Source organism: Stegastes partitus, unplaced genomic scaffold (genome assembly GCF_000690725.1).
Source record: "Stegastes partitus isolate 25-593 unplaced genomic scaffold, Stegastes_partitus-1.0.2 Scaffold556, whole genome shotgun sequence".
NCBI classification, from domain to species: Eukaryota; Metazoa; Chordata; class Actinopteri; family Pomacentridae; genus Stegastes; species Stegastes partitus.
This window is the reverse complement of record NW_007578287.1, coordinates 453,305-475,746: the sequence shown is the minus strand read 5'-3', so window position 1 is coordinate 475,746 and position 22,442 is coordinate 453,305. Positions and strand designations below refer to the sequence as shown.

The following is a 22,442-nucleotide window of genomic DNA, read 5'->3' as shown; positions in this document are numbered from 1 at the left end:
GTGGCGGTATCGGATCGGCCAGTTACCACTGTGAAGGAAATCATCCGATACCGTAATTTCGTCCAGTATCGGCCCGATACCGATACCCAGTATCGGATCGGCGCATCTCTAATATATATATATATAATGTGACATTAGTTCTACAAAACAATAGCATCAAGAGTATTATTGGTGTATTATTGGTGGTCTTGTGTGGTTTATTCGTTAAAATGTAAAACTTTTTGCACCAATTATTACCAAACATTTATCTTATAAATAACTAGCTATGTTTGTTTCATGCTGTTTAACACTGAATGAAAAATATTATAATAAATGAAAACAATTTTTAATAAGGAGAGTCACAAAGGCATGTGATATTCACACTCTGCTTTGTTTTCTCCTTAGGTTCGTTGTTTGCAAGTTGTAGTGCCAATCAGATGTTTGATAGCTCCACCTCTGGAGGAGACCTGTACCTGGAGCAGGGAGACATAGCCCAGTTTGAGCCTCCTTTCCTGGGCTCAGGGTGGACTGTCCTCTGCCTGGCTGATGGAGCTCGGGGCACTGCACCCAAACCTGCTCTGGAGCCAGTCATCCCTTTTTATCAGTGAGTCACATCATCACAAATGCCTTTATGGCTCTGATATAGACTCATACAAGTGATTGTGACCAATCCTACTGTTCTTAAACAGTAGCATATCTAGGGTTGTATTCTCTATGGTCACATGATCCAATCTATCAACAGATGGTTTCTCAAGTCCTGTGCAGAGAACATTTTAGTTGGTGATGGAAAACCTTCCTGTGACTTCCCTCTGCATTTTGGTAGGCACTTTTCTTCTGCAATTTTGCATCTGAAATTCCTTCTCATGTTGCAGGAGCTTAATTGCCATTATAACTTCTTTTACTACTCTTATAACACTATTTCTACCCTAAGGTGCTGGGATCAGGTTGTGCCTGTTATTGCAATGCAATCTGCTGTCATTTTTCAAAAGTTACCAACCATGCCACATTCAGTTAAGAGGCAACCTAGTGCAAATAGGACTGAAATAGATGCTGCATTGTTGTGCTTCATTTCTGCTGAATCTGATTTAATACAGTTGACTCAAGACACAAGAGTTTTCAGAAATGGTTCAATAACATTGGTTTTCCAGATTCATTGTCATGAGGCTGTAATGTACCCTCTATTATTCAATTTTAAGTAGGTGGACGTAGAAATGTCTCTGTTTGCTGGCTGGAGATTTTTTCAAATCACACTTTTGCCTGGTGTTGGGGACAAGGAGACTTATTGTCACTCCCCCCCCCCCTCACTTTTTCCTTACAATTGGGGAACTAGTATTGATTGAATTTGGAGATGTCTTTTAGATGGAAATTAAGGATAGCCAAGGGAATGACATTGTACTGCCATTTCAACTTTAATTTTGCTTTATAACTTAACAATTGAAAATTTTTCAGCTGTAATTTTTCCTCACTGTGCACTAAATGTTCTTTAGAAAATAAGAAAAATAAGATTACAAGATAACTCCATCACCATTGGTCTGTATGCATGCATGTGTGCCTGGGTGCATGCTTGCATGCGTGCGTGTGTGTTTGGCTAAGCTAAGATAAAAATTACTGTGTAAGTGCTTTCCATTTACAATTTATTATGACTGAAAATATGTATTTGCTTCATATATGGAAATATAGTTCACAACTCTACTGTAAATTTGCCCACTGTGGAATTAATAAAAAAATTATCTTTTCCAGGGACATGTAATGGTCCACAGACAGAGCATTAGAGGTCTCTCTTTCTGAAAGTTGTGGAATAATCTGGTCTTGTTTTATCTTCTGCTCTATTCAGCCAAAGGAACCTGTCTGGCCACAGCGGAGTATGATGCTGAGGGTCCAGATGAGCTGAGTGTGGCACCTGGTGATCGCATCATCATTGTGGGACTCCTGGTGTCTTGCTTTGACTGGTTCACAGGGCAGAAGGAGGCGACAGGTGAAGTGGGTCTGGTCAAGACAAGCTTGGTAAAACCATCCAGTGACACTTACGAGTAAGTGTATCAACAAGTGCAGTATTAGTCATTTCAACAAAATGCACGTTAAATTCTTTTAAATTCACTGTACCTTGTTTTACTGTCTGCCACCAATCTAGCTCATCAGATATTTTTTTGGATGAAGAGAAATGGATGTTTGTCAGTCGACAAGAGGACAAAGTCATTGAGGAATCAATTGCAGTTTTGAGGAAAAACTCTCAAAGTGATGTTGGTTATAACTACAAACTGGGTAAGACAGAAGGGCAGCAGGACTCACAGGTCACACAGCTATACAGAGATTTTCTATTTTCATTTATGTATTACAGATTAAATTAAAGATCTAATTTCACACTCTCTACATCCAGAACTTTAACAAAGCCACACTATTTCAGCCTTTCCAAGCTTTTGCAGGCACAAATTCCTGGTAGATTACTGTGTAAGACATAATTCTACACTATTTTTAAAAGTCTATTCATTAATTTCAAGACTTCTTGAACCATATTTCAACTTACCTCCTGTCACTGCCACATAACCCTACTAATGCAGTCCCTCACTTTTGTTTAATCCCTTTTGTCAGTGTAAACATATACTTTCTCGAGTTTTAGTTACTGACCTTAGATGCAGTTAATGATAACGTAGATTTATTAAGCAAGCTTTGAAATGTATTGTAACATGTAATATAATTAGACCTAAACTGAGTTTGAGCTATGAGCTTTAATTACCAGTTGCCAGGATTTTATGATGTTTTCTCAATTACTTTCTTGTACTTTTTGTATGATCAGATATGATCACTTACCAAGACTCAGAAAGAAAAACATCACGTAAGTAGTGACAGTGAAATATTATTTTTGTACATTGTTTTATTAATGTGATATTTTCTCTGTATGACAGCATCAATTTTTTCTCTCATTATTCTTTTGCAGTCAGCTCTTCAACAAAGGCTGACAAAAAGCAAAACAAGTTAAAGAGAAGCATTCAGAATATACTAGATCAAGGACAAGACTCATCACCAGATTCCATTGTGACCATAAGCAGTGATCCAGAGGACTCAGTCCCAGCTACAGAGGGAGAAAACCCAAGCCCTCCTTGTTTCACTGTTCATCCAGTTGTAGAAGGAAACAACAACACAGAGAACTTAATTCCGCTCTTCTCTTTTTTGGAAGGACAAGACTACAAAGTAGAGTTTGGCATTCTGTATGGACTGAGTTCCGAACTACTTGCTTCCTCCACCTTTGCAGGTCATTCTGACGAGGATGAGCTGATTGCCTTTTTGGGAGTTGCCAGGGAAACAGCTAGGAAGAAACGACTCTTTTGGCCGCAGACTCGTTTGTGTTTCCTGTTGGGTAAGCTCTGTGCTGGGAGATTAAAGTTGAGCCAGGCCCGGGTTTACTTTGAGGAGTCTCTCAGCGTTCCCCGAGAACGCTTCACCGATCTCAGATTGTTGGCTAGCATCTACTCCAACCTGGCTGTTATATATCTTTTACAGAAAAACACAGAAAGTTTCTTTGCTATGACAGAACGACTTGCTGCATTGCTATTGGGAATCCCAGATTGCCTGAAAAGCTTAGAAGACAACTCTGTTCTTAAATACATCCTCAAGAAAGCTGTTCTCTCTCACAACAAAATGGCAGAGGCTCGAGCTTGTCTTCTGTTGGCGAAATACCACTGGGCCCATGCTGAGGGGGTTTGGGTTGTTCCTTATCTGGAAAGACTGCTTGTTCTTTGTGATGAAGCTCAGAAACCATGGAGCATCTCTCCCACTGATGGATATCTGACCCTGGGAAGGCTTTACAGTAGACTCCAACTTCCCCACCTGAGTATCAGCTCAGCCAAGAGAGGCTCTCTGCAGCCCTCTGCTATACTGTCTGACTGTCTTGGCAGTATGGCTTTAGTTTTGGACAGTGTCAGCAGAATGAATGACAACACCAAACAAGAAAGTGCCATTCTGCCTCAAGTGGCTCCATATTTGCACCAAGCCCTTTCTTTAACCATGGTCCCAGATGTAGGAAGTGACCATTACTATGTTTTGAGCCATCAGCTCACTGTTTGTCTCTGCCAACTCTTTTACAAGCACAAAATGGTGGAACATGCTATCCGCCATATGCATACTTTCATCAACTACAACCCACCTTCACAGCAAGTCGCCATCTCTGTTCCAGAAAGAAACAGTTCCCTCATTTGGTTGGCATGGCTTCACATTGACAACAATCAGCCGAATATTGCTTTGGATATTCTGGACTCAGTTCTAGCCTCCATGCCAGAACATTGCACAACCCCTCAGGAAGGTTAGTAGGTTTCTGTGACTTAATGCATTAAAAAGATACCGCTATCAGAGTGTTAAATACACCCTGGGTTTTCCTGTTGGGTTTTACACTACATCTGAATAATCTAATGAACTGCATGATTAGGCACATGGTATAACTCCTATTTATTGTATTAAAATTCCAGGTCACATAACTCGAAGGTGCAATCTGGTGGAGTGTTATATGATTATTCATGTCAACTTTTGTGCACTGAAATATCAATTTTGTGTCTCTTGTTTGCTGACACTAGCTAGCTTGTAATATAACCAAATTGTGAACTAAGCAAGTCCTAAGATTGATATTAGCGGTAACCAGAACATTCTGTGAACAAGAAAACTGGATTTGAACATTACCCTAAAGCAATGTCTTTTTTGCACTCTGGGAACTATGGGTAACATCAGTTTTTTCCTAACTGTTCAAGTAAATGTGTTCAATTTAACACAAAGGTGTCATTCTCAACATGCGTGGCGTGGCGCTTCGATGCATGGGTGACCTCCGGAGGGCAGCAGAGAGTTATCAGGCTGCTATTGATGTGTGCCAAGAGTACGAGGACATACCAAACTGGGCTGTAGCTCAGGCTAACTTAGGTAAGAAAGTATATCATTTAAAACATGTGGCTTTTCAGTTCAGATATTTGTGATGTGACTCATCTTCATCTTCATAAAGGGCTGTTGTGTCTAAAAGCTGGTGCTAAAGGACTAGCACAAAGGCACCTGACTGAGGCTGTGCAGCTATTTTCTGAGCTTAATGAAGAAGGCTATGAGGCAAACTTCATCACTGTGCTGCTGGAGCTGGGACAGCACTATGTGAAGCAGCAGCAGCTGGACTTTGGAAGAGGTTGCTTTGAGTGGGCTCTTTTGCTGGCAATCAGTGCCAACCTGTCAGACTGTAAGTGTGCAAGTCAAACAGTCACTTACATTTGTTCTTTTTTTATAATCTGTGTTAAGATTGCCTTTCAATTTTTGCTCTCTTATTCTTTGCCAGGCCAGCTCACTGCAACCAAACATCTTTGCAGTCTGTATGGGTGTGAGAATCCAGACCAGGCCCAGTGCATCATCTATAGCCAGCACCAGGTCCAGCTGCTGAGGCGCACAGGAGACATAAGACAGGAGGGAGATGCGTTGGAAGCCATCAGCAAGCTCTACTTGACTCTGGGCACAGAGAGGTGTGAATGTGGCACATGAATGTTTTGATTCCCTTTTTGGAAAATACAATGTTGTTTTGCATTTTTTTAGCAATGTGCACACAAGTGTAAGCATTAATTATAATAATACAGACAGTGTATAAAGAGCTTTAAAAAAAAAGCTGAAGATGAAAAGAAAAGATGAAAATACGGCTAAGTGACAAGAGTACAGTACAATTTTAAAATCAACTTTAAATCTAACAGGGAGCCAGTGCACACAGGGGTGATGTGATTATACTTTTCTCACTTAGTGATGAGTTAAGCAGCAGCATTTTGTACCAATTGGAGAGAGTGGTGGGAACCCCAGCTGGTATCCTGGAAAAGTGTATTGCAATAATCAAGCTGAGAATAGATATAAGCATGCACAACTTGTTGTGAAACAGCAATTGATAGAAATTACCTTATTTTATAAATAATCTTGAACGAAAAGAAACAAGGTTAAATTACATTTTGGACTTTATCATCAATACAGAGGTTAGTATTAGACATTACTAATGTTCCTAGTAGCCTGTGTAATATTATTGGATGTGTAGCCAAAATTAGCAACAACAGAGCTGATGGAATTTCGGGGACTCAACAGAATAACCTCAGACTTTTCATTAAATTTAAGAAAAAATTAGGACTTCCAGGGTTTAATATGAGAGAGGCAAGTTGTGAGATTTGCTAGGCTGCTATGATCCTTTTGCTTTTAACGGCATGGCTGAGCCTCAAATTGGTAAAGCACATCCTGATTGTTAAACAACCAGGCTCAGAGGCTGTATGTATACAGAAAACAGAAGGGTATCAACAACAGAGCCTTGAGGGACACCACACAACTGAACTCTCAAGGAAGTAGACCTACACAGAACAGCAAAACATATCAGATTAGATGAAATTAGTTTCTCCCAAACCTTAAATAAAAAAGTATGGAAATTGGTCTGTAGTTACTTAAAAACAGAGGGTCCAAAATTAGGTTTCTTGAGTTATAACAGGATGTCAAAAGCTGTGAAGCCACTTCTTTTTCAGTAGGTTTGTGTACATTCTATTCTGCCATATCATTGATTACTGAGCTGTTGTTATTAGAGAAATAGAACATTATATCAGCTCAGCTGTGAGTCAAAATGTGTTAATATTGAGTTTAAATGTTTTATTTGAGTTTACAGTTTAAAGTGAATTAGAGAACTTCAACAGCTTCTTTAAAAGTAACTTCAAAACTGAAAGGATTTGAGGGATACTTTCAGTTTATTATAACATATAACCTCCAAGGGGGCTTGCAATGTAGACTTCTTCAACAGCATAGGTATACTTTGTAATTTTTCTTTAAACATAAAAAGATAACTAATAAATAACTCTGAACAGGAATAAATTAGTAAATTAAATTGTTTAAGTTAGTCAAACACTGTGGTTAAAAGAACTGATATTCAGGCAACATTATGTATTTATCAAAACAAGATGTGGTGGTATTCTAATCCCATAATGCTCCAAAACGCTTTGTTTGGACAGAACCCCTGATTTTTGTTTCGTATCTTGTTACCTTGTTTACAATTCTGAAGTTTGCAGGTTTTATTTTAATAAGATAAATGCGAACACTAAAATAATCCACATTGTCCACTTCCTGCTTTCGCTTCAGTCTGTTTCCCTGTGCAATGAGGATTTAGTTGCAAAATTTCTGGTACATTCAGTTTCAGTTTTGCCTTCAAATGATGGTGTTTCTGACATTTTTCAGGGCTTACCGGGCAGCTCTTGACTACACCAAAAGCAGTCTGGGTATTTTCATCGACCTGGGCTGTCGGGAGAAGGAAGCGTACGGCTGGTTGCAAGCAGGAAACATCTACCACCTGTTGGGTCAAACTGAGCTGGTGGACATTTATGTTCAGGTTTACTATGTATTTTTTACCATCAATAAAGCCCAACACTTCCTTTACAGTTCATTACATTAAAGTACATTAAAAGTCATCCATTGAGGTATAGGCATAGTCTTACTCATGTTTATTGACTGATTAATTAAACAACAAATTACAAGCATGATTGCATGATTGCTACACTGTTGGACCATTTCTGTGTGAGCCATTTTAATATGTTCATGGTAGAAACTACAATAATTAATTTTATTAAGATAAATGAAGACATCACGTTTGTAGTAAATGTTTTTAGTAAATGGTCTGACCTTACCTAGGTTCTACAAAGTGCTTTACAATATGTTTCTTATTTACCCATTCACACACACTCACATACCAAATAGTGACTTAAGTTTTGGATTTCTAGCTTAAACTCAGTATTACATTTTTTAAAATAAATAAATAAAAGCCTGTTTTTTTTCGGCATTTTCAGGCAGCTCAGGATGTTGCTCTGAGCACAGGAGACACCATCTTCATCCTGAAACTTCTGGAAGCTGCAGGAGACATTTTCTTCAACAGCTGCCAGGACCGGGACAAAGCTATTACCTTCTACCGGGTACAGTTCAAAGAAAAAAATACTGTCATCATTCCATGACTTCATTACGGGGCACCCTTGACATTAATCTCAGTGATTCTGATGTAGGATAAGATTTTTTTATCTATGTTTGCAACCTTGGGCCTGTTTTTTTGTCCTATGGTGGTGTTATGAATTGTCGTCAAAACTAAGAGAAAAGACCATGTTGCAATACTTAAACCTGCAAGTGCTGTGTATCTCTGTGCTCTCTACCATGTAGGACCGTGCTCTGCCTATTGCAGTGAAAAGCAACAGCAGTCACACCAGACTGAGGTTGTATAATAAGCTGACTGAAGTGATGCTGTGTCTCAAGCTGTATGGGGAAGCAGTGGAATTTGCTCAGGCTGCTGTGGACATCAGTATCTCTCTGGGTAAGCAAAACTAATATACATAAAGATGTTTTTACTTTGCTGTAGGATGTAGAAGGAGCATCGCACTGGTAAAACAGTGATTTCCTAGGGGGAACTGAAGTTAATACCTTAGCTGTAGCAATTTGGTAGAAGCAGAGCAGTCTTGTGTCAAGAATAAGTATGTCTCAGAATAAGTGTGTCTACAACTTGCCTGATCTGATCAAGTCAGCTACTCACCGTGCTATTTTTTAAATATTTTGGACACTTAATTTGGTAAAGCACACATACATAAATCCCTCTGAAATCACACAAACTCTTTTATTTGTGTTTAGGTTTTCTTATTACCTTTACTGTCTGTCATTCAGTCAGCTTTTATGTGAACCTGCAGAAAGAAGTTGTATTCTGACTATAGTCGTACTGCCAGCAAAGCAGAATAAAGATGAATGAACCCACAACACTTAAATGAAATTAAAAGTTCATATCTGTAAGGGGTTACAGATATGAACTTTTAATTTCATTTTTAACATTTCCAGTAACGTGACAGCTACTGAACATGTCAGCTTCCTGTCTGAATGTGCCCCCTGCTCAGTTTCATGTAAAGACCGCAACAGCAATCTTGCTAGGTCAAATCTTATAACATTTGCTTTTAATACAGCACAACTCCAAAATGCATGCAGTCGCATTACCGTATCGACACATGGAGTTGTGAGTAGTGATTTGTGTAAGGCTTTTTACCATATATCAGCAGCAATCTTGGTCCAAACATACATCAAGGAGAACAAAACATCAGTCACATGTCAAAACACCAAACACCTTTCCCATTCACTTTATCATACAATTTCACATCTATTACAAACTGAAATGTCTGTAAAAAAAAAACAAAAAAAAACAAAAAAACTTTACTGCAGTGAAGACAGTCAGTAACCAGTCAGATTATGAGTGTAATAATAAATGTAATCAGGGTTTGCAAACACATCATCATCTCTGTCAGTAACACAATGGTAATTTTCACGTCTATAGTATAACACTGTAGGACTGTCAGGAAAAAGTAGTAGATGCTGTGGGACTACTTTATCCATTGGAGAAATTGTGATGGAACTATATAGTTGACAGCTCTATACACTGAGAATTCCGACGGTCAAATAAGTGCCCTAAAGTAAATAGAAAGCACTATATAGTAAATCAGGAGGGATTTCAGAAACTGTGTTGTGAACAAAAGTTTACTAAAGTTTAGATTTTCCAAAGTCCTGACTAAAACCCCATCAAGAACCAGTCAACTGTGCTGAAAACACAAGTTGGTGCCAGAAAGCCAACAAATTAAGTTGAACTGCACCAATTTTGTCAAGAGCAGTGGTCAACGACACAACCAGAAGCTTTTCAGACGCTTGTGGACGTCTACCAAAAGCACCAAGTTGAGGTAAAAATGGCCAAGAGACATTTAAACAAATATTAGCAACAATGTATGTATATTTTGAACCCAGCAGATTTTGTCATTTCCCAGAAGACATATAATAAATCTATGAAAGAACCCAAATGTGGCAAAGATGCACGTGTTTCAATAATTCCATCATCAAAATTTACAGTTATAGGAGTCACTGGAAACTTAACACTGCCATGATATGCATTATGAAATGAAATGAATGAAATGAAAAATACTTTATTTATCCCAGAAGGGAAATTCAATCTTGTAAAAAGCTCACTTTTTTAAAATTTAATTTTATATGTACAACAATAATAATCATTCAGTCAGTCGGATTTGTTTTTTAAGGTGATTATTATTATTGTTAATATTATATATTATTATTATTGTCTTCATAAGTGTATGTAAACTTTTGTTCACAACTGCAGTCAGGGGTTCTGTGAGATCTCCAGAATCCTATCTGCACTCCAACTATTGCCTGTGAGCTCTGATTCCCCGACTTTCTTCAAAAGGCTGTAGTGTTATAGTTTCAACTTCAATCATATCTTTCAAATGGTATGGCAGTTCTAAAAATACCCACAAAGTTAAAACTTAAATTCTTGTAAAACAGTTTACAACAAGTTCAGTCAAGTTTGTCCTGCTGTTGGCTCTAAAAGAGTCTAAAGCGATCAGCCTTGTGGGATCACAAATGTGCTCATATGTTTCAATGGCAATGCAAAAAAACAGATTAGGTTCATCCTCTAAATGTGTTCAGCTAAAGAAATAAATAATAAAGAAATAGTCTCTTAAAATTTGTCTTGATTGGGCTCGTGTAAGTACAGTCACAGAGTAACTACAAACATTAGAAATCTTCCTCATGGAGCCATAAACATCATGATGAAACATCTGTAGGGTGAAATATAATAGTTGTTGTTGCAAACCAAAGTGGTTAACATGTTAACCACTATCTGCAACACACTAAAACAAGTGCTAAACTATATTCCCAACACTGCCAATACTGCCACGATTTAAGATTGTACTGAAATTCAAACTTTTCAATAACTTTTGAAGTCACATGCAATAGTTGAAAAGCCTTTTACCTTTGTGTTTGGTTGTGCATACAGGCGAGCGTCTGAATGAACGAGTGGCCTACCACCGTCTGGCCTCCCTGTACCACTTTTTGGAACAGCATGAACTGGCTGAGCACTATTACCTGAAGACCTTGACCCTCTGTCCAACCCCTCTGCAGTTTGATGAGGAAACGCTGTACTATGTCAGGGTGTACCAGACACTTGGAGACATCCTATTCTATGATCTGAAGGTAAGGGATGGGATTTTTTTTTCTATATTTCAAATCCCTAAAACCATGTCAATCTGGCAGTCACTTACAGATTCATTCATTGCATTAAATATAATAACCTATACTGTGGCATAAAATATTTTATGTAGGATATAAATGAATCAACAGCAGAAATGTGACCAGTGAATCAGTCGCATTGCGCTATTATGCGTAAACAAAAGCAGCATGTTGCTACCATGTGACACAAATCACGGGACAGGATTGGCTGGCAATGACACATTGCTTGCGGCGCCTGCGTACAAGTGATTTCCGAACTTTCTTTCTGGTGTTACCGCTCATGCATGCTGACGGTATTTGACAGCGAAATGGAAAATTGTGTTATTATATGTTACATACATGTAGAAAACAACTAAATGGACCGATTGAAGTAAGAAACCCAGAATCAATATTTTATCATGTGTTAACGTAATTCAGATTGTATGTCAGATATAGCCCAAGGTGTAATGTGATTGATCTCATGCAGATGGGTCACAAATGATAAATAACAGCCATGATTATGTTTCTTTTTCATGTTTTCATTAGCTTATAATGAACCGCTCATATCTGCAGAGGGGCAAGTCCTCTTCCATGAAGCCCACTATGTTGTGCAGCCTTTGTAGTTTACACAATAGACCAGAATGGACAAACCAAGCAGTGGCTCGAGAGAGGGCCTTATACATGGCCACCTTAGGTTCTACAGCACACTTAGGAGACGGGTGATTTTGGCAACTGTAATCTGCTATCTCACCACCAGATTCCGCTAAATCTTACACACCGATCCTTTTTTTGCTTCTACCTCTGCAGGACCCTTTTGATGCTGCTGGATACTACCACCTGGCTCTAGCTGCGGCCATGGATCTAGGCAACAAGAGGTTTCAGCTGCAGCTGTGCACCCGCCTTGCCACCATCTACCACAACTTCCTAATAGATCGGGAGCTTTCACTCTTCTTTTACCAGAAGGCAAGAGGATATGCAGCAGAGCTCAATGTGAGGAGGATTAATATATCACCAGATCAGCATTACAGCAGCACATCACAGTGCAAGTCTACAGGACAATAGGAGAGACCTTGTATGAAGAGCACAATTCTCCACAGATGGGTGAATAGATGCTGTTTTTTGGTACCAAAAATCATCTTGCAAAAACTTTATAAAAAAGATTACTCTACAAAGAAAGAAGACCCGTTTTTAAAGGCATTTCATGCAGATAATGATAATGTTTACTGCATTATAGAACTCTGAGCACAAGTTTCAAAATTTAAGATATGTTATTTGTGTCCAATGATGGCCTCATTATTCCACAATAAAAGCATAAGCGTCCTAAACTAGAATCAATCAACTAGAATACATTTCAAATTTTTCTTTGAACTCAATCCCCAGTGTCAACATAAAGGCGATTTGTTTACATAGATGATCATAAAGGTTTATGTCATGACCAACAGTTTTAATAATTTCAGCCTTGTCTTTAAAAAACTAGGTGTTGCCCATCACATCCATAGATGGGTCAATACAGAAATTACCATAAGCTTCTGTTACTTTTACTATGGAGAAAAAGTCATTTAGAGGTGTGGATCAGTACTGTAGTGAGTTGTTCCGAGTGTGATTCATGTGTAATTAGCATTAACCGCCTTTCATACTAAGACCCATGTAAGACCATTCAAAGTAGACTGATTTCAGAATACGTTGAATCCAGGGGGAAACCCCCACATACACAGTAAAGCATGCCATCAACCTCTATAGACAGCATTCAAAAAAAAAAAAAAAACCTTGCTTACTCTTTGGTGCTAAACTGCAATATGACAGCACTGCCAGGAGATTTTAGAGAACTTCATGCTTCCATCTGCTGACAAGCTTCAAGGAGATGCTGATTTCCTTTTTAGCAGTACTTTGCACCTGCCAATAGTGCCAAAACTACCAAATAGTTTGCTGAACATGATACTACTGTGCTTGATTGGCCAGCCTGAACCTGAAAACCATATGGGGCATTGTCAAGAGCAAGGTGAAAAACACCTGACCCAAAAATACAGACAAGCTATCAACATAACCCAGGCTTCAACAACACCTCAGCAAGCTTCTGTTGTATGCAGTGCAGTTTCAGCAACCTGTTGCTACCAGCAGGCGTCACTGTGGCACTTTGAACAATTTTTGTTAGCAGACTCTCAAGGAACACTTTGCAAGCTCACATACTGTTATCATGCTAACACGGTCAATAGTAGTTTTCTGAACCGTGAGCCAGGTTGTGATAACCCAGAAACATTGAGCATGAAAGAATTGGTGAACTGGCAACTGAAACAGAAAGAGACAAGACTGTATTTTGTACAATTATATATGTCATACCATAGACTGCTGTTGGCAGGTGCTCGCCACTACTGAGTGAGAGCACCAGAGGAAATGAGGCGAAACTGACTAAAAAGATGAGAATTCTGCAACATTTTGTGCGTTAGTAAGAGAGTGCTAATCCCTTATAAGCCACTTCATCAGCTTTCAGGTCAGACCAACAGGTCATTGACATGAAATTCTCTCTCCTCCAGCTTGTCCTTATCTCCACATCTATGATCCCATCTACATTTTGTCCTTTTCGACTCCTACTTCACGATTTTTGGTGAATAACTTTATCTGGATTGGTAACAGAACTCATTCTTGATTTTGACAGTTTTCCAGCAATGCAAACGTAATGTGGTGTCTGTGTATTCATTCAATAATTCAGTGTGTGCTTCTTAAAAACATGTGCCAGAGCTCTGACATTAAAAAAAAAAAAATAAAAAGGCTGAACCTATTCAACCTTTTCTGCAACAGAAAGGATCCAGCAATCACACACATGCAATGACACATTCCTTGTGGATGACTTTGTAAAGAGAATAACTTACCTATACATTTTTTGAATCAAATTGGAGGATAAAATTACTGCCAGCACGATAACTTGTCCTTATAAGGAATCATAATATTGACCTCTGTGCAGTGTTTTGGCATTTGAAAGGCCTTCAAACTGATGGAGTTGTTTTTGATCCCACCATCTTGGCTGTCATCATCCTGGATCAGATATTAATCTCACTGACAAGACCAAACCCTTTCTAATACAAAATTTCCTTACAGTCTGAACAACCAGTGAAATAATTTTAATTTATTTGTCATGTTTCGATTATTCAAATGCCGAAGGTATTAGTAGAATTGGCTACACTTTTATTTTTGATGCTACCACAGGGTGGAGCCAAGTGAAGGACTTTTGTACTTGTGCCTTATTTGTATTATCACCACAAGGTGGCTAGTCCAGGTTATATATGTCATACTACAGAACCATGCAAAGCTTAAAATCTGTATAATTTACCATCTCACAGGAAATATACACAGAGGAACAAAAAAAATCCTGAATCTACTTGCATTTAAACTTGAGAAGTGTGTAATTAATGAGTCATAATGTGTCAAATGTTTGGTAAAGACACAGGAAAATAAACAATGTTACTGAACGCTGTCTGCATCCCTCTATAACTTTCAGAAACACTGTTTTTCCTGCTGAACAAAGAGCCTTGTGTCTCCTCAAGTGACGGACTTCCTCAAATAAACACACCCACAGCTGGGTGAGATACATATGTCTCGGTTGTCACCCCTCTTGTCTATCCAAACAAACCTCGACCGTCAATTGGTGGACATGAGCAGTCTGCGGCCAGCTTCCCCTCTGTGACCACAGCCTGTCAGACAAAACAAGAATTAAAAGCAGTCTCACATCTGTGAAGTGTGTGCGTGTGTCTCTGTCGGATGGGAGGGTTCAGTGTGCTCCTGTTCATGTGAGAACCAGCTTATGAGGAGAAAAAAAAAACATTTTTGCAAAGTGAGGTAATTTTGTAGAGGGGGTCATTTGGAGTCTTGCTTTTGTAGTTCTGATCATCATTCCTACTGTCTATAATAATAAAACATAAACTTTACTCATAAAGCACTTTGCTAAGAAAATCACCATTAAAAAAAGATCCATCATATTAAACAACAAATTAAATAGGATAAAAGAAAACAATCTAAAACTAAAATAATAAACAAAAAAGTAATTACACCCTTGTGAAATATTGCTAAATGTAAATTTTTTTCAAAACTGTATGAGCACAATATTAATTGTATGATTTTGAAGTTGAATTTAAGCATATTTTATCTCATCTATAATTTTGTTTTGTTAAATGTGTAGATGGACTACAGTAAAAAAATTTTTTTTTAAAAACTACTTCGGTGCAACACAAATGAGCAATAATTTATTAAAAGTTTTTAAGGACAAAAAAAACCTCTAAAACTCTCAAAGTCTAAGCTGAAAACATTTTAACCTAATAAAAAAAAGTTTCATCACTCGCATATCTGCCTGTTAAAGATTCCGTGCAGACATGTCAGTGTGTGAATTTTTGCATTACAGTGGCTTCAGTTGCCTATTGAACTAGGATTGGGTTCCTAACTAATGCCACAAATCCCACTGCAGGAAGAAAACCTCAGAGTCATCCCACCTCAAATTATTAGGGACCTTGTGCTAGACCATTTCTGATTTGCTTGAAACTTTTTAAACTATGAATATTTAAAATACTTTCTGAGATGTATATTTTTTTAAACTTCAAGTTGACCCACATTTTTTCAAATACATGAGTTCAGTAAGTGGTAGTTTTTTTCTGTTTCTCTAGCCTACAAAGTGGTGTCCAAAAAAAAATGCCCATATTAAAAACAAAAATGTTCTTGGTCATTATTTGGACAACCACTTTGAAACTCCCCAACGCTGTTGTACTTAGATCAGGCTGTCAAGCAATATTTCTGTTTTTGTAGTAAAACTTGTCATACCTGCTGAATCAGTTGTGATTTTTCATTTTTATGTCCAAGTATTTCATATTTAGAAGTATTTTATATGTTTTGTTTTATATTATCTAATATGCAACTGTATATGGTTAAGAAAATATCACTAGTTGACTTCTATATCATCTTTTATTTATTTTTTTTTGTAAATGTCTGCTCGATGACAGGACTTTTTATAATGGTTCCCTTTTCTCATGTGTCAACTCACCCATAATCAGAGATTATTGGATCTACTTGTCCAATATTGCAGATTCTGAATCAGTGTCACACCAATAAATATCTTTAATAGTTACTGAAATACTACACAGCTTCAAATGTTAATGCACAAAAAAACATGCTGAAAGTTGCCAGTCTTTTAAAACTGTTTATGCCACAAAGTATTTGATATATCAAGCAATAATTTCACAGATGCCATTTTAAATATCCATAGTTTTACAATGAAAACAATTCAGGCAAATCAGAGATTGTGGAGTGAATTGTTTGGAAAATTTGATGATTCGAGATGGAAGGACCCTTAAACTCAAATTTTGGGTGATCTCAGAGAAACGCTCAACCTTGGGCAGAAAGAATCTGAAAATAGTCTTTGGAAAGTTAAACTCTGTACATTCATTGTTCTGCACAGTGAAGCTCACACAAATAACAATGACTAAAGTGCATTTCTGTGTTGCACTTTATGCTTAGCTCAGCATAAACATTGGAATTAAGGACAAACAGCTAACTTGCCATATGAAAACCAAATTGTAAAAACCAACTTCTTGTTGCTGTGCTGTATTTGCTACCAGATGCTGCCATTCTATCTAAGTGTTTTTATTTGAAAACTGTAAAGCTATGTACTATATATTGCTCTTGGATTTCCACAATAAAATGAAATAAAGAGTGTCCCATGTACATTACTTTCTTCAACAATCTCATAATGCAATGCTTAGTCTGTATATAAATAACATTGATGCTGAAACTCGGCATATGAGGGAAGCTTCCAGTCCTTTCCATACTCTTAATAGGGATTTAATTACAGTTCACATTCTAATAATACTGGAGAATTCCCAGATCTCAATCTAATCGAGCTTTCATCTAGCATCCCAGTAACCTAATACCACAGAGGTCCTGTGTCCATGCCACAACAGGCAAGACTTGTTTTGCCAGTGCGACGGAACCTACATGAAATTCAGAATCAGACTCAGAAAAACATTATTGATCCCCAAGGGGGAGTTGCTTACAGTTGCTCTCACTCAAAGACTTAGAAATGTAAGAAGCAGAAATACTATAAGACAAACATGAGTAGAAAAGATATGGCCTAAATATTAGACAGGTGGATGATTACTGTATTTGACGTTGGCTGGTCATCACTGAGATGGCATCAGCATAAAATCCTCAGCTGAGCCCATTGCTAATGAGCACAACACCAGATCACATGAGACAATGGCTTTGAAAATTTTTCATAAGATCCCTGAAATTGGGACATAGTATAGTATTATGAACCTTACTACAATGAGTTACAACATAGCTTAAAGTCAAACCTATTATTCAGTTCAATTCAATATTATTTTTGTAGTGCAATTAACAGCCTATGTCATCTCACAGCCCATAACATAGTAAGGTGAAGACCTCACAAATTTTGAACAGAGAATCCAACAATCCAAACTTGCCTTTGGCATCCCTCTGAGGGGGCGGTCGGCAATAGTGGGACAGAACCAAAAAGAACTAGGCTCAGGAAAGGCCGTGACAGGGATGTTATGTTGTTGTGTGTGTGTGATGGTTGTTCATAGTGAATGATTTTCACTCTAGTGACCTTGTTTAAATGTCTTTTTTTTTTCTTAGGTCTCTCTTGCAAAGGGGTCTTGAGCTTGATAAAAATTCCTCAATGAAAAAGCTTAGCTAACCAACTATAGATACACATACTAGGGAATGATTGTGATAAGCCTCAATTACTGCTCCCAATAAAACTACAAAGCGTCTATTATACAGGGAGTAGTGAATAATTGAGTCTTTCAGCCCTCACTTGTGTGGAGGGCTTTTAATGTAGAAAAAATTGTGCACAAAATTTTTGATTTCACTAATTAAAACAAGAAATAGTGAAGTGGATGAGACTTATTGGAATTATCTGGTGAATCAGACCCTGTGTGTTTACAATATTTGTATAGCACTGATTCTGTATATGCTATTCGCTGTGTATACACAATGAACTCCCATATTTATCTTCTCAGTGACGAGATATTGAATCATGACCAGAACAAGATGATTTGAAATGTCAGGATATCAAGATAACCACATTGTTATGATGGGAGAACAGTCTACAGAGTTATGGTTTATGAAGAAAATACAAAGAAATGACTTGATCTTGAGATACTAACATAATAAAAAATACAAATCACAATGAACTTTCAATGGCAACTTTCCATTTTCTGATCATGCACGTCACGTCAAGGGCCGTAAAGCTAAACTAACAATCAGGACCAAAAACTTGACAGGGTAGTTCAGATGGTGTAATGAGTGGAGGTCCTCACATCACTAGCAAGATTTAGGTGTAAGTGTGTGAGTCTTAAATTGTCTTTACAAGAGGACATTAAAAACAACATGTTCTCATATCCCCACTCTGTAGAAGAGAACGAATGACTTCATGTTTTGGGAAGAAACAGCAGAGAGCACATGGAGCTGCGTTAGAATAGCAACCTGGGATATTTTTAGGCAGAGCTCTAAGGGCTGTAGAAAAATTAACAAATATCCAGTATTATAAGCTGCTGTTGCACTTGTCATCAAACATCAGAGAAGCTTTATAACATAGTGAGCTAAAGACAGCTACAAACACAATGTGTCATAAATGTATGTATACAGTACTGTTAAAAAATCTCTGGAAAAAATGGCATAAAAAGATGAATGTTAAGGAATATTTATTATTTTTGGACAGTGAGGGTGAACTTATAAGGAGGTACATGAATGTGGATTAAAGAAATCCATCAAAATGTCAACACATATATTTTGTGAAATCAATCAGTCATGAAGCAGTCCATGGAACATTCCTGTTAGTGTAGGTGCTGGTATAGTGTTTAAAAGGTTGCTCACATATTGCCCAATATTATAAATGTATCTAGAATTCATATGTGAGATTCTGTAGTGACCTGCACTTGAAAGTACTAATGCTGTTTTATCAGTTATTCATATTTGAAAATGTTTTTAGAACTTCTGACTGTACAAACACATGATTTGGTGACTTCCACGTGGCTACTTAGATTTGTGTGTGACCTATTTTTCTCTCTCTTTCTCAATATAACCACAACAAATTGTCACTATTTAGACTGTGAATGCAATTATGTCAACATGACAGGACTTGCTGCCCCGATCTTTGTCATGTTGATGTTGGTATGATGAAAAGTCTCTTTTCAGTTCAATACAGTTTCGTTTCAACTCTTTTTTTTCTTCCATGGACTATCTTGTCCTCATCACAGCTCGAGGTACATTCACATTGGCCTGCGCAGTGTTCTGTCTCACTACAAACTGTGTTGTCTGTCTTGTTATGTGGTTTAATTATATTTTACTGTATGATATATAAGGCAATATGTGCTCTTAATAATCATACTGCAAGCATAAGATGTTATAACATAGTGGCAAATCTCATGATTCCCCACCTGCTTCCTACCTGCAGACACTTCAAATTCTGTTTGACAGCTGTATGTGGGACTCCAGTGGTTTTAAATGAGCCTTGAGCTAACTCAGATGTGACTGAGTGCTGTCTGACTGGTGTTCAGTCTGGTAAAGCTGGGTTTCATCCCTTTAGCGTTGTTCTCTTTTCTTCTTCCGACAGTAAAAGCACACAAACCAGTGCCAATAATACATTCTCAGGACATAGTCTCTGTTTTTATGTGTGATGGGACCATTAAATCACCACTGATGTGTTTGTTACCAGTGGTTCTTACCCCGCTTTTTGTGGTGTAGACTTCTAACCTGTCATTTCTTTATTTTCAGTGCTGTGACCTATATATGAGGACAGCCTCAGCTCACCAGGTCCTCTTACTTCTCTGTGCACCAGCTGGGCAGCTTGTTGTCATGCAGAGGAGAGGTGTGAACTGTGTAAGAGCAAATGTACATTTTCAAATAAACGAACAGGCTCCAGCGCCCTTTTGAAGTGTACAAACACGAGACATTCGGTCTAGATCTGGCAGATTACGAGGAAGAATGTGGCTTTAAGTCTGATTCTGAGGTCATACGACAACAGTGATGTTTCCAACATCTGACTCCGAGCTCTGTTGTCACGCCTCCATACGAGCAGCTGCTGCTGCATCTCCTCCCTCTATCCGACCGGCAGCAGAGTGGATGCTAACTCAGTCCGGTCAGCTGGCTTGTGCACAATTACGTACGACTAGACAGTGAAAGGTAAACCGTCCAGGCAGGATCGATATATTCTCATGTGTTTTGCAATACCAGAAGGACACTTATTCTACTATCCTTTGTGAATGCGGATATCCATCTGTAAAGTCTGCAGAAAGTGATGAGTCGTGCGGAACCAAGGAACATGGTCGTCGCGTAAACTTTTCTCCGTAGTTTGTATCCAAATCCTCTATCAAAAATGCAGATCGTGTTGTTCAGTGCCGTGTTCCTTTATCTCAGTGAATATGCCAGTACAGAGCCGAAAGCCAAGTGCCCAACACGGTGCGATGTGAGTACTTGTCCGAGCCCCAGTTGCCCCAGTGGCTACGTGCCAGACCACTGCAACTGCTGCCTGGTTTGCGCTCAGGGAGAAGGAGAGCCATGCGGCCGTAAGGACGACCTGCCGTGCGGTGACGGACTGGAGTGCAAACACCCGGCGGGCAAGCGGCTCTCCAAGGGCTTCTGTCAGTGCAGATTCAGCAGCGAAGTGTGCGGCAGCGACGGGAAGACGTACGGTAACGTGTGCCAGCTGAAGGCGACCAGCAGGAAGGCTCTGCAGCAGGGACTGCCAGGCATCACGCAGACCCAAAAGGGACCATGTGAGACCAGCGCAGGTACGATTCACACATTGTGATTGCATTTGGTAAGAAGACGGTCGAGGGAACAGTTGACAGCCAAGCATTCTTAGGACACTAAGCTGAGGCAGTTGTTATACCCACCCCAGCAGTCTTCTTAATGTTTTTGAACTTTTGTTCTAGGTCATTCTAAAAGATCTCATTAGTGGCACCAAGTCAGACATTTGGAACTTTTTTTCAAAACAAACACAATACAAAATTTGAAAAAAAGAGTCCCGCATTAATAAATAACATATATTTTGAAAATATTACAGTTATTAACCCTGTACAAACAACCTTACTGCCATCCACTGTTGTTTTGTTTCCTGATAGGGCAAACAAGGGTATCACCAGATTAGCATGATTATCATTTGATTGGGCATTTTATGACCAGGCAAGGCCTAATGATTAATATTCCTATTTCACATTTTTTAACGGATGTCAGAATTCCATGTACAGCCCTTATATAAATCACAGTGATCAGCTACCATTTTCTATATATTTGTATATGTTGCTTAATTAGCCACAAGAGAATTTCAGAACATTTGCTCCTTCAGAACAACAATGTGCCCACCAGAGAGCACTCACAAATGTGTTTTTTCCATGTAAAATATCCTGCTCACATATCTAGGTCACAGTTCTTTAAGAATCAATTTTAAGGTGTCCTACTCAATAAAGCGATAGGGATGAGGTGATGATGATCAGAAACAATTGTGTTGAGGTATTACAATTGACTTTTAAACATTCATGTCGACGTCAGCCTCAAGAATCTGCTTAGCCCTCAGTGTGTAATGACCCTCTAGTTCCCTTGTGTTACCATAACGATAGTCTGCTCACAAAAAAAATCCAACTGGACAAAACAGTCTCAGTTCAAAGTCCATTTACTGATGAAGAAAGGCTCAGAGCAGCTAATAAATGTGGCTTAACTGTTTTCTTAACTGAAATCCACTTTGATCCTCAATCTGGTGTTACAAGAAATGCTTCCCACCGCATCATGTTGACTCATCCGCAGAGTGCAGTCTGCCCCCTCCCCATCCACATTGCCACACCACCACACTTTATAAACTGCGTTTTTTCTCAACTGTCTCCACATTAATAGGAGCCAGATTAACAAGGGAAATGGTTCACAGGTTCAATAAACAGGGGTTGGAGGGCAGGTGCGCTCTAACAGCCTGTTAAAGCTTGACCAGAAGCAATTATTTGGAACACTGGGAATTAACCACACTCCCAGTAAAAAGGTTGTTATTCTTTCCTGGAGACAGGCTCCGAAAATCCTTCAACCCAAACAAAGAGGTCACGTGCTGTTTGAGACACAGCCAGCTTTAAAAAAAATGAAGATTCCACCATGGAGTTGACATTATGGTTTAAAGCAGTGGTCCTCAAATACAAATCTGAAAGGTCCACAAGAACAATTTTCAAAGAGTCAAAGGTCCGTTTATTGTCGTCAGCCAAGACACAAATCATAATACTATAATTTTTTTTTTCCAAAAAAACTGAAATAAAATGCCCTTTCTATTTCAACATATAAAATAGTGGGGACCAGAAGATAAATAACCATAAGAAAGGGAGGAAAAAATGTATTACTGGTCTAAGGACCATTAACTTCTAATAACTTGTTTAACTGTAAACTAAATTTTA

General features: G+C 38.4%; 2 protein-coding genes across 2 annotated transcripts in view; both read left to right on the top strand.

Annotated features, from left to right (window-relative positions):
• sh3tc1 (SH3 domain and tetratricopeptide repeats 1) overlaps positions 1-12,392 on the top strand; it is a 25,461-nt gene extending 13,069 nt beyond the window's left edge. Inside the window, 14 exon segments of the mRNA XM_008288385.1 lie at positions 339-583; positions 722-798; positions 1,814-2,009; positions 2,111-2,241; positions 2,774-2,812; positions 2,915-4,276; positions 4,741-4,881; positions 4,961-5,182; positions 5,279-5,459; positions 7,183-7,333; positions 7,788-7,910; positions 8,149-8,299; positions 10,802-10,998; positions 11,821-12,392. Of these exon segments, the coding sequence (XP_008286607.1) occupies positions 339-583; positions 722-798; positions 1,814-2,009; positions 2,111-2,241; positions 2,774-2,812; positions 2,915-4,276; positions 4,741-4,881; positions 4,961-5,182; positions 5,279-5,459; positions 7,183-7,333; positions 7,788-7,910; positions 8,149-8,299; positions 10,802-10,998; positions 11,821-12,075 (3,471 nt within the window). The 3' untranslated portion in view covers positions 12,076-12,392.
• A 7,723-nt stretch (positions 12,393-20,115) lies between these two features.
• Positions 20,116-22,442, top strand: part of htra3b (HtrA serine peptidase 3b) — a 27,686-nt gene continuing 25,359 nt past the window's right edge. The window contains exon 1 of the mRNA XM_008288383.1: positions 20,116-20,804. Within this exon, the coding sequence (XP_008286605.1) occupies positions 20,390-20,804 (415 nt within the window). The 5' untranslated portion in view covers positions 20,116-20,389. The remainder of the gene's footprint in view (positions 20,805-22,442) is intronic.